The 11,042-nt window shown below is 44.1% G+C and overlaps 1 protein-coding gene across 4 annotated transcripts in view; it reads left to right on the forward strand.

The window, feature by feature from the left end:
• LOC142296126 (ral GTPase-activating protein subunit alpha-2-like) overlaps positions 1–11,042 on the forward strand; it is a 487,199-nt gene that overhangs the window by 339,314 nt on the left and 136,843 nt on the right. For all 4 annotated transcript variants that reach the window (XR_012751590.1, XM_075339383.1, XM_075339384.1 and 1 more), the window contains one exon: positions 10,481–10,604. Coding sequence is in view for 3 of the 4 variants with exons in the window: in XM_075339383.1 (XP_075195498.1) it covers positions 10,481–10,604 (124 nt within the window). In the remaining variant the exon portion in view is untranslated. The remainder of the gene's footprint in view (positions 1–10,480; positions 10,605–11,042) is intronic.

Consider the following 11,042-nt stretch of genomic DNA (forward strand, 5'->3'; position numbering starts at 1 on the left):
AAGGCACAACGAGTGGTGACCCCCGTTCCTCTTCAGGAACAAGGTCACGGTTTTTACTCCGAATTATTTGCGGTGCCAAGAAAGGACGAGTATTTCCGTCCCGTTCTGGATCTAACACGGCTCAACCAGTTCGTGAACACCAGGCGGTTCCGGATGTAATCCCCCCGCTCCGTCATCGCCTCAATGTTTCAAGGAAATTTCCTAACATCGATACACGTCAAGGATGCTTATCCCCACGTGCCGATTGATCCAGAGCTCCAGCGTTTCTACGCTTTGTTATAAGACGCAAACACCTTCAGTTCGTAACTCTGCCTTCCGGCTGGCCATAGCTCCACGGGTCTTCGCTAAGGTCATGGCAGCAGTAGTACCAGTCCTGCAATCTCAAGGTCACTCTGTGATCCCGTATTTGGGAGATCTACTTGTCAAGGCACCCTCTTAAGGAACATGCCAACACAGCCGAACGTTGCGCTGGAGACTCTCCAGAGTTCGGGTGGATCATCAACTTTTCAAAGTCAGATCCGACCCCGGGCCAATCACTAACATATCTAGGCATGGAGTTTCATACTCTCTCAGCGATAGTGAAGCTTCCGCTAGACGAACAGCGTTCACTACAGACAAGGCTGCAATCTCTCCTTAGGATCAGTCGCACACATTGAGACGCCTCATGCACTTCTCACGTAAGATGGTAGCAATGGCGGCAGTCCCTTTCGCGCAGTTTCATCTGCGTCCACTACAATGGGACATTCTCCGCCAATGAGACGGGAGGTCGACGCATCGACAGAGACGTCTCCCTTTCTCAGGCGGCCAAAGAATCTCTACGGTGGTGGCTTCTTCCCACCTCAGGGTCAGAAAAAAGGTCCTTCCTACCCCCATCCTGGGCGGTAGTTACGACAGGCACGAGTCTATCAGAGTGGAGAGCAGTTTTTCTCTACCACAGGGCTCAAGGTACGTGGATTCAGCAAGAGTCCACCCTTCAGATCAATGTGTTCTGGAAATCAGAGCAGTGTATCTTGTCCTACAAGCCTTCCAGCAGTGGCTGTAAAGCAAGCACATCCGAATTCAGTCGGATATCTCCACAGCGGTGGCATACATCAACCACCACGGAAGAACACGCAGCCGGCAAGCCTTCCAGGAAGCCGGCGGATTCTGACGTGGGTGGAAGACACGGCATCCACCATATCCGCAGTTCACATCCCAGGCGTGGTAAACTAGGAAGCAGACTTCCTCAGTCGCCAGGGTATGGACGCAGGGGAATGGTTTCTTCACCCGGACGGGTTTCAGGAGATCTGTCGCCGCTGCGGGATGCCGGACGTCGACATAATGGCGTCACGGCACACCAACATTGTCCCGGCTTCATAGCACAGTCTCACGATCATCGAGCTCTGGCGGCGTACGCCTCAGTTCAACATTGGTCGCAGTCCCGGCTACCTTATGTGTCCCACCTCTGGCATTGTTGCCCAGAGTGCTGCGCAAGATCAAGTCCGACTGTCGCCGCGCCATCCTCGTCGCTCCAGCTTGGCCGAGGAGGTCGGGGTTCCCGGATCTGTGGTACCTCACGGTAGGCCAACCGTGGGCACTACCAGACCGACCAGACTTGCTGTTTCAAGGGCCCCTTTTTTCCATCTGAACTCTGCGGCCCTGAACATGACGGTGTAGCCATTGAATCCTGGATCCTAGCGTCTTCAGGATTATCTCAGGAGTGGTTGTCACCATGACGCAGGCCAAGAAGCCAACGTCCGCCAAGATCTACCACAGATCGTGGAAGATATTCTTATCTTGGTGCTCTGCTCAAGGAGTTTCTCCCTGGCCATTTGCATCGCCTATTTTTCCTTCCTTCCTACAATCTTGGTTGGAAAATGGTTGGTCGCTCAGCTCCCTTAAAGAACAAGTCTCAGCGCTATCTGTATTTTTTCAGAAACGCCTAGCCGACTTCCGCAGGTACGCACGTTCCTGCAGGGAGTTTATCTTCTCATCACTCCGTACAAGCGGCCGTTAGAGCTCTGGAGTCTGAACAAGGTTCTAATGACTCTCTTGAAGCCGCCTTTCGAGCCTTTGAAAGTTGTTTCCCTTTTCCGTCTTTCACAGAAAGTGGCCTTTCTAGTAGCGGTCACGTCTCTTCAGAGAGTGTCCGAGCTAGCAGCGCTATCATGCAAATCTCCATTCCTGGTCTTCACCAGGACAAGGGGGTTCGGCGTCCGATTCCGGACTTTCTCCCTAAGGTGGTATCCCATTTTCATCTCAATCAAGATATCACCTTATCTTCTTTGTGTCCTCATCCAGTCCATCAATTTGAAAAGGATTTGCATCTGTTGGATCTGGTGAGAGCACTCAGGATCTACATTCCCGCACGGCGCTCCTGTGCCGCTCGGATGCACTCTTTGTCCTTGTCGCTGGTCAGCGTAAAGGGTCGCAAGCTTCCAAATCCACCCTGACTCGGTGGATCAAGGAACCAATTCTTGAAACCTACCGTTCTGCTAGGCTCCCGGTTCCCTCAGGGCTGAATGCCCATTCTACCAGAGCCGTGGGTGCGTCCTGGACATTACGGCACCAGGCTACGGCTCAGCAGGTGTGCCAGGCACCTACCTGGTCGAGTCTGCACACTTTTACCAAGCATTATCAGGTGCATACCTACGCTTCGGCAGACGCCAGCCTAGGTAGACAAGTCCTTCAGGCGGCGGTTGCCCACCTGTACGAAAGGGCTGTTTGACGGCCCTACCACGAGGTATTCTTTTACCCACCCAGGGACTGCTTTTGGACGTCCCAATTGTCTGGGTCTCCCAATGGAGCGACAAAGAAGAAGGGAATTTTGTTTACTTACCGTAAATTCCTTTTCTTCTAGCTCCAATTGGGAGACCCAGCACCCGCCCTGTTTTCTTAGGGTTTTTTTCGGTACACATGTTGTTCATGTGAATGGTTGCAGTTCTCCGATGTTTCTTCGGATTGAATTGGTCTTTAAACCAGTTATTGGCTTTCCTCCTTCTTGCTTTTGCACTAAACTGGTGAGCCAGTGATCCCACTGGGGGTGTATAGCCAGAAGGGGAGGGGCCTTACACTTTTGAGTGTAATACTTTGTGTGGCCTCCGGAGGCAGTAGCTATACACCCAATTGTCTGGGTCTCCCAATTGGAGCTAGAAGAAAAGGAATTTACGGTAAGTAAACAAAATTCCCTTCTTTTTTTACCATTTGCTTCTTGATGGACTATTCAATAAAATTTGAGTTTTATAGTTAAATAATCACTTGGATTAACGCTGGATCCACTGCCTTCTTCCTCCATTTATTCATGGCCACTCCTGCTGGACCCGTGCTGTTTATGGAATAAGTGTCCTGTGGGGCAATTATATATGGGGTGAGATGACTACATTTATTTCTTATTCCTTTTAAAACTTCAAGGGCTTCTACACTTTCTCCATCATGGGAATGACAACCGATTTTATTCGGGAGATGGATCAATCTTTACTTTGAAAACCCTCATTCATATTTCTACCCACTCTGCGATCTGTTTACACCATGAATGCACAATCTTTTCTGGTCTAGAGGGTGCTTTACACGCTGCGATATCGGTAACAATATATCGTCGGGGTCACGTCGTTAGTGACGCACATCCGGCGCCATTACCGACATCGCAGCGTGTGACACAAATGAGCGACGATAAACAAGCACAAAAACGTGAAAAATCGTTGCTCGTTGACACGTCGCTCATTTCCTTAATATCGTTGCTGCTGCCGATACGATGTTGTTCGTTGTTCCTGCAGCAGCACACGTCGCTATGTGTGACACCGCAGGAGCGACGAACATCTCCTTACCTGCATCCTTCGGCAATGCGGAAGGAAGCAGGTGGGCGGGATGTTATGTCCCACTCATCTCCGCCCCTCCGCTTCTATTGGCCGGCCGCTTAGTGATGCTGCAGTGACGCCGAACGCACCTCCTCCTTGAGGGAGTAATTGTTTGGCCGTGACAGTGCCGTTGCTGAACAGGTATGTGCGTGTGACGCTGCCGTAGCGATAATGTTCGCTACGGCAGCGATCACCACATATCGTTACAACGACGGGGGCGGATTCAATCGCATGCGACATCGCTAGCGATGTCGCAGCGTGTAAAGCAAAGCACCCTTAAGGGTCTCATTGTCAGCCTGAGCCAATTTAGAGGGCTGGAATTAAATTTAAAAGGTCATTTATGGCCAAGTATATATAATGTTTGCTATTTGTTGGTTTCTCTTTTAGGGCTTCCACCTATTGAGAAATTTGGGGTTTCCATATACCATGATCATACTTATGCAAAGCTTTCTTTTGCAGTTTATTTGAGTTAATGATACAGCCAAGCGTTTGACTATTCCCATACTACTTGCAATCATGCATGGTCATCTCTCTACTTTATCTGCTTCTTTCTGGAATGTCACATAGGGGTCTTATTCCATATATATGTATATATAATATATATTAATTATCTATATATATATATATATATATATATATATATATATATATATATATATATATATATATATATATATATATATATATATATATATATATATACATACATGCATGCATGCATGCATGCATGCATGCATGCATGCATGCATGCATACATACATACACACACACACACACACACACACACACACACACACACACACACATATATACACACACACACACATATATACACACACACAAGGCAGGAGGATCATTACCAGGCTGGGGTACCTTAGAGAATTTGGGGACATTACCCCCATAATAGTGTCAGCAGGAGATCCTCGCCCCATAACAGTGTGTCATGATTGACCACATTTTTTGCTTAAAATTTTATTTTCCTCCTCTAAAACCAGGGTGCGTCTTATAGTCCGAAAAATACTTTAGCTCTGTTGCTTTGTAGTTTGGGATTTTGGGGATCAAATTCAGCAATTTGTCATGTAAGAAAATTGTAACAAAAGAATAATTTCAAAACTCGTCCACCTTTTAATCTCACCCATAATCTGTACAATTAATAAACTACATTTTTTTACAGATAGCAAAATAAAGAACTGAAATAATGTGGTTGCTTCAATATGTCCAACTTTATACTAATACTTTGTTGAAGTTCCCTTTGAATTAATGACATTACTCAGTCTTTTTTTGGTAGCAGTCTATGAGTATCAATAGAAGAGAAAAAGACCACACAAATAGGAAGCGCACATCCCAACCCAACAATAATAAAGATAATCAATCATTTTATTCAATCCAAGAAAAAACCACACATGATAAAAACACTTAAAGGGAACCTGTCATCAGAAATTTCGCCCAAAAGCTAAAAGATTCCCCCTCTGCAGCTCCTGGGCTGCATTCTAGGAAGGTCCCTGTTATTATTGTGCCCCATGTGAGACCAAAATAAAGCCTTTATAAAGTTCTACCTTTTTGTATGCAGCTTCTGTAAATCCGTCACGGGGGCGGGCTCTCTGCCGTCCGTTATTCTGCCCCCTGGTCCTGTATGCCGCCCCCATCGCTCCTTTCCATATCTGATGCACCGCCCACTGCTCCAGCCATCCCCGCGCATGCCCAGTGCCAGTCTCACAGGACTGAGCAGTGTGAACGCTGGTGACGTGTGCGCAGGCAAGTGATTATGGACGGGACTGTGACTGTTATCAGCAAGTACCCGCCCATAATCTCGTGAGCGCGCAAACCTCTCCAGCATTCACACTGAGCTCAGTGTAGATGCTAGACTGTATGGGCTGCTTCCAGGGATGACGTCCCTTTGTCATGTGATAGGGGCGTGTTCGAAATACTATCACATGACAAAGGGACGTCATCCCTGGAAGCAGCCCATACAGTCTAGCATCTACACTGAGCTCAGTGTGAATGCTGGAGAGGTTTGCGCGCTCAAGAGACTATGGCCGGGTACTTGCTGATAACAGTCACAGTCCCGTCCATAATCACTTGCCTGCGCACACGTCACCAGCGGTCACACTGCTCAGTCCTGTGAGACTGGCACTGGGCATGCGCGGGGATGGCTGGAGCAGTGGGCGGTGCATCAGATATGGAAAGGAGCGATGGGGGCGGCATACAGGACCAGGGGGCAGAATAACGGACGGCAGAGAGCCCGCCCCCGTGACGGATTTACAGAAGCTGCATACAAAAAGGTAGAACTTTATAAAGGCTTTATTTTGGTCTCACATGGGGCACAATAATAACAGGGACCTTCCTAGAATGCAGCCCAGGAGCTGCAGAGGGGGAATCTTTTAGCTTTTGGGCGAAATTTCTGATGACAGGTTCCCTTTAAAAAACATGTGAATATCAAAGCGACCTTTGGGGGAAATAACATTAGCTCATGAGAGGATATAGAACCATAGGCAATGGAAGACACTAAGATAATAAGAGGTATGTGTACATATAAAAGTAGAAATAAATATGGCTACCAAGGATAATAACCCTGATTAGCACAGTACAGGGCAATATATTCATGCATACAATAGCAACATATTGTCAACCCTGAATACAATAATATGGAGGACATATGTGGATAGACAAATGTTATAAAGTTCTATACAGAGCGATCATTATAAGTAATAAACGCCCAATGAGCATGAGTGTCATACCTTCATTAAACAGAAGTGTCAAAATTGTAACGTACTAAGACCAACCATTAGAAATATGGTAGTACTATGTCCATGAGTTCAATAGTATAGATAGAAATGCCTGCTGCCGTGGCACCACACAATACATGATGTGAAAACAACAGAAAATGGTAACTTAAGAGGATACAAAGGTGGGGAAAAAACTCCCAAAAAGAGAGCACATAACAATGTAAATCACCTAAAAAAAAAAAAAAACTTGTAATGGGAAAAGACAGGAAAAAAATAGTCTGGGAGGCTCTTAAAAAGCCTACAGCAACATTAAAGGAGCTGAAGGAATTTCTGGTTGTATACTGCATGTGACAGCAATCTCCCGAATCTGTCATAGGTCTGACCTGTGGGGTAGGCCTGAAGCAAGACGGAAGCCTTTTCTTACAATGAAAAACACTTAAGCCAGGCTATGTTTTACCAAAACCTACATCAGGTTTGCCAAAAGCACATGGAAAAACAGGTTATGGTCCTGATAAAACCAAGACCAAGGACCTTCTATTTCATTTTTCCATTCATTCCTTATCCTGCTCATGGCTGCCTCCTGTCAGCTGTGGCTCCACACCCTTGCCTCCCTGCCTGCATAGTTGCTCTACAGCTTTTCCATTTTTGAAACCAGGCCCGGTGGGTAACTATGTGATTTGTTTTTTGGCAGTGGTTTATCTTATGGCCTGATTCCCATTACAACAGGGTTTTTTTTTTTAGGTGATTTACATTATTTGCTCTCTTTTGGGGAGTTTTTTTCACCACCTTTGTATTCTCTTTAGTTACCATTTTCTGTTGTTTTCACATCATGTATTGTGTGGTGCCACGGCAGCAGGCATTTCTATCTATACTATTGAACTCATGGACATAGTACTACCATATTTCTAATCATCTATTGTTGGTCTTAGTACGTTACAATTTTGACACTTCTGTTTAATGAAGGTATGACACTCATGCTCATTGGGCGTTTATTACTTATAATGATCGCTCTGTATAGAACTTTATAACATTTGTCTATCCACATATGTCCTCCATATTATTGTATTCAGGGTTGACAATATGTTGCTATTGTATGCATGAATATATTGCCCTGTACTGTGCTAATCAGGGTTATTATCCTTGGTAGTCATATTTATTTCTACTTTATGTACCTCTACCTCTTATTATCTTCGTGTCTTCCATTGCCCATGGTTCTATATCATCTCATAAGCTAATGTTATTTCCCCCAAAATAGTTTTGATATTCACATGTTGTTTAACACTAGAACTACTGAGGTAGTCATTTTGACTACTTTGCACCATGTATTTCTATATAGGTGTCACGAGTCCAGTAGTTCTAGTGTTAAGTGTTTTTATCAGGTGTGGTTTTAATTGGATTGAATAAAATTATTGATTTATCTTTATGATTGTTGGGATGTGTGCTTCCTATTTGTTTGGACGTTTTCTCTTCTATTGATTCTAGCCTTCCACACAAGAGGCTGCACCCCTCTCCTTATTGGATCGGCTGTGCACCCTGTCTTTTTTGTTTCGTCGCAGGCTATCAGTATGGCACATCTTGAAGTGGCAGTGTTTGCCCACTCTTCCTTGCAATAGCACTTGAGATCTGTCTATATTGTGAGGATGTCTCCTGTGTATAGCTATCTTCAGGTCAACCCAAAGATTTTCAAATGCATTCAGGTCTAGGCTCCGGCTGGGTTATTTCAAAGCTTTCATTTTTTTTTTTTCTCTGGTGAAGCCATCCTTTTGTTGATTTGGAGATATATTTAGGGCCGTTGTCATGCTGAAAGGTCAAATTCTTCTTCAAGCATCTGCTAAATTTTTTTTTTTAAGATTTTAATGTAAAATTGACTATTTGTAACTATTTATATTTGCCTCCAGTTGCAGATGCCAAAAAAACCCAAAGCATAATGCTGCCACCGCCGTACTTTACTGTGGGTATGATGCTCTTTTGGTGATGCATGGTGTTTGCTCTGCATACCTCTTAGAATTTTGGGCCATAAACTTTCATCTTGGTTTTATCAGGACCATAACCTGTTTTTCCATGTGCTTTTGGCAAACCTGATATAGGTTTTGGTAAAATATAGCCTGGCTTAAGTGTTTTTCATTGTAAGAAAAGGCTTCCGTCTTGCTTCAGGCCTACCCCACAGGTCAGACCTATGACAGATTCAGAAGATTGCTGTCGCATGCAGTATACAACCAGAAATTCCTTCAGCTCCTTTAATGTTGCTGTAGGCCTTTTGGGATCCTCCCAGACTACTTTTTTCCTGTCTTTTCATTAATTTTTGAGGGACAATTGGAAAGAGTGTAGAGCTGCATAGATAAAGCAGATATACTCAAAATGGGTGCTCCATGCTAGTAGCAAACAGTCTACACTTGAAGAAAAAGACTCGTGTGTTTTTTTTAATGGTTTTTAACTGGTGGCTTTTTTGTACTGAATAAAGAATTGTTATTCATCTCTATGTATGTTGTGCTCACTTTCCTGCTGAGTCTTTTTCCTCAAGTGTATAATTTTTGAGGGACGTCCAGTTCTAGATATTGTCATAGTTGTGCCAGATTTCAGCCACTCATTGATGAGTCTTCAGTGTTTCATGGTATATCTAATGCCGTGGAATAGTTGTACCCTTCTCCTGACTGATCGCCATCAACAATGAGATCCCTTTGCTATGTTGTAAGCTGTTTAAGGACTATGGCTTTGCTGTAAGATGCAACTAAAGCCTGCTTTACACGTTACAATTACACATGCGATCTCGTATGCGATCGCACCCGCCCCCATCGTATGTGCGGCACGTTCAATTTGTTGCCCGTGTCGCACAAACGATTAAATCCCGTCACACGTACTTACCTTCCATAGGACCTCGATGTGGGCGGCGAACACACCACTTCCTGTAGTGGGAGGGACGTTCGACGTCACAGGGAAGCCGGCCAATAAAAGCGGAGGGGCAGAGATGAGCGGTACGTAAACATCCCACCTACCTCCTTCCTTCCGCATTGCAGGCGGGACGCAGGTAAGATGTGTTCATCGTTCCCGGGGTGTCACACACTGCCATGTGTGCTGCCTTGGGAACATTGAACAACCGGATGTTCAATTTTCAGTAATTGAACGACGTGTATACGATCAACGGTTTTTCGTTCAATTGCAATCGCACGTAGGTTTCACACACTACAATATCACTAACGATGCCGGATGTGCGTCACTTACGACGTGACCCCGCCGACACATCGTTAGATATATCGTAGTGTGTAAAGCCCACTTAGGAAAATGTCTGGACAACCCCACTACATAGGATTTAGTCAGAATCACTGTAAATTATGGCAATTGTGTACTGACTACTGTTTCACATTTGTTTACGGCCTCGTTCACACGTCAGTATTTTTGCATCAGTCTTTCTATGCCAGAACCAGGAGTGAAACATACAACGAAAAACTATAATTGAGAGATTGACACCTGTTCTCTGTTTTGGCCGAGAAATACTGATCTCAAATACTGATATGTGAATGCGCCATTAATTTGATTGGCTAATTCTGAACACAATCACATCCCCAATTATAAGATGTTTTTTGTTGTTTTTATCCCCCCCCCCCCCAATGATTTCAGTTTGCTTCTCCATTGAACAAATTATGACCGACATTAATGGTGGAAAAACTTCTGAAATGATTATTCCTGATTTTTTTTTTTTTTACGAAACCTGGCACACTTACGGTTGTGTAGACATTCTATATCCACTGTATATGAAATAATTATTTGTTAAAAGTTTATTGATGGAAGGCATCAAATAAGATCATGCTGATTGTTTTTAATCCTGTTTACTTTAACTTTATAGTAAAGTATTTAAACTATTCAATAATTAAAAAGAAAAAGCTCATAATTGCATAATTATATGAAGTGTGTTTTCTTTCCTAGCCGTGAGACCCACAAGATCGCCGTGTTTTACATCGCTGAAGGGCAGGAGGATAAGTGCTCCATACTCTCCAACAGCGGGGGAAGCAAGGCCTATGAAGATTTTGTAGCAGGCCTCGGGTGGGAGGTAATTGAGCTTTATTATCATAATTATTGGTGTACATATTAGTTCACTCGGTGCAGTTTTGGTAAAGTTATTTTTCATTTTTTTTTATAATCCTTATGTATATGTGCAGCAAATTGAATTGTGTATTAATAAAGTGCAGTTTTTTATTTTTCTCATTTGGTATATATAGAATACATTTATACTTCTGTTTTGCCTATATGCCAATTTAGCCTGTAAGCCACGAACAAAGTTCATTTTAATCAATACATCTTTGAATATTAGCAGCTACATAATCGGATTTGTGAAAAAAAAATGTTACTGTGCTGAGATCATCTCATAAATGTTCCCCTGCTATAAACTGTGTAATGGCCGTGTCGGACCGTGCAGGAACATGGTCTGAACATACCACATCTCCTAGCCAGGAGATGGCAGCTGCTGCTTTCTGTGAGGTAGAACATA

The sequence above is a fragment of the Anomaloglossus baeobatrachus genome, chromosome 3, assembly GCF_048569485.1.
Source record: "Anomaloglossus baeobatrachus isolate aAnoBae1 chromosome 3, aAnoBae1.hap1, whole genome shotgun sequence".
Lineage (NCBI taxonomy): Eukaryota > Metazoa > Chordata > Amphibia > Anura > Aromobatidae > Anomaloglossus > Anomaloglossus baeobatrachus.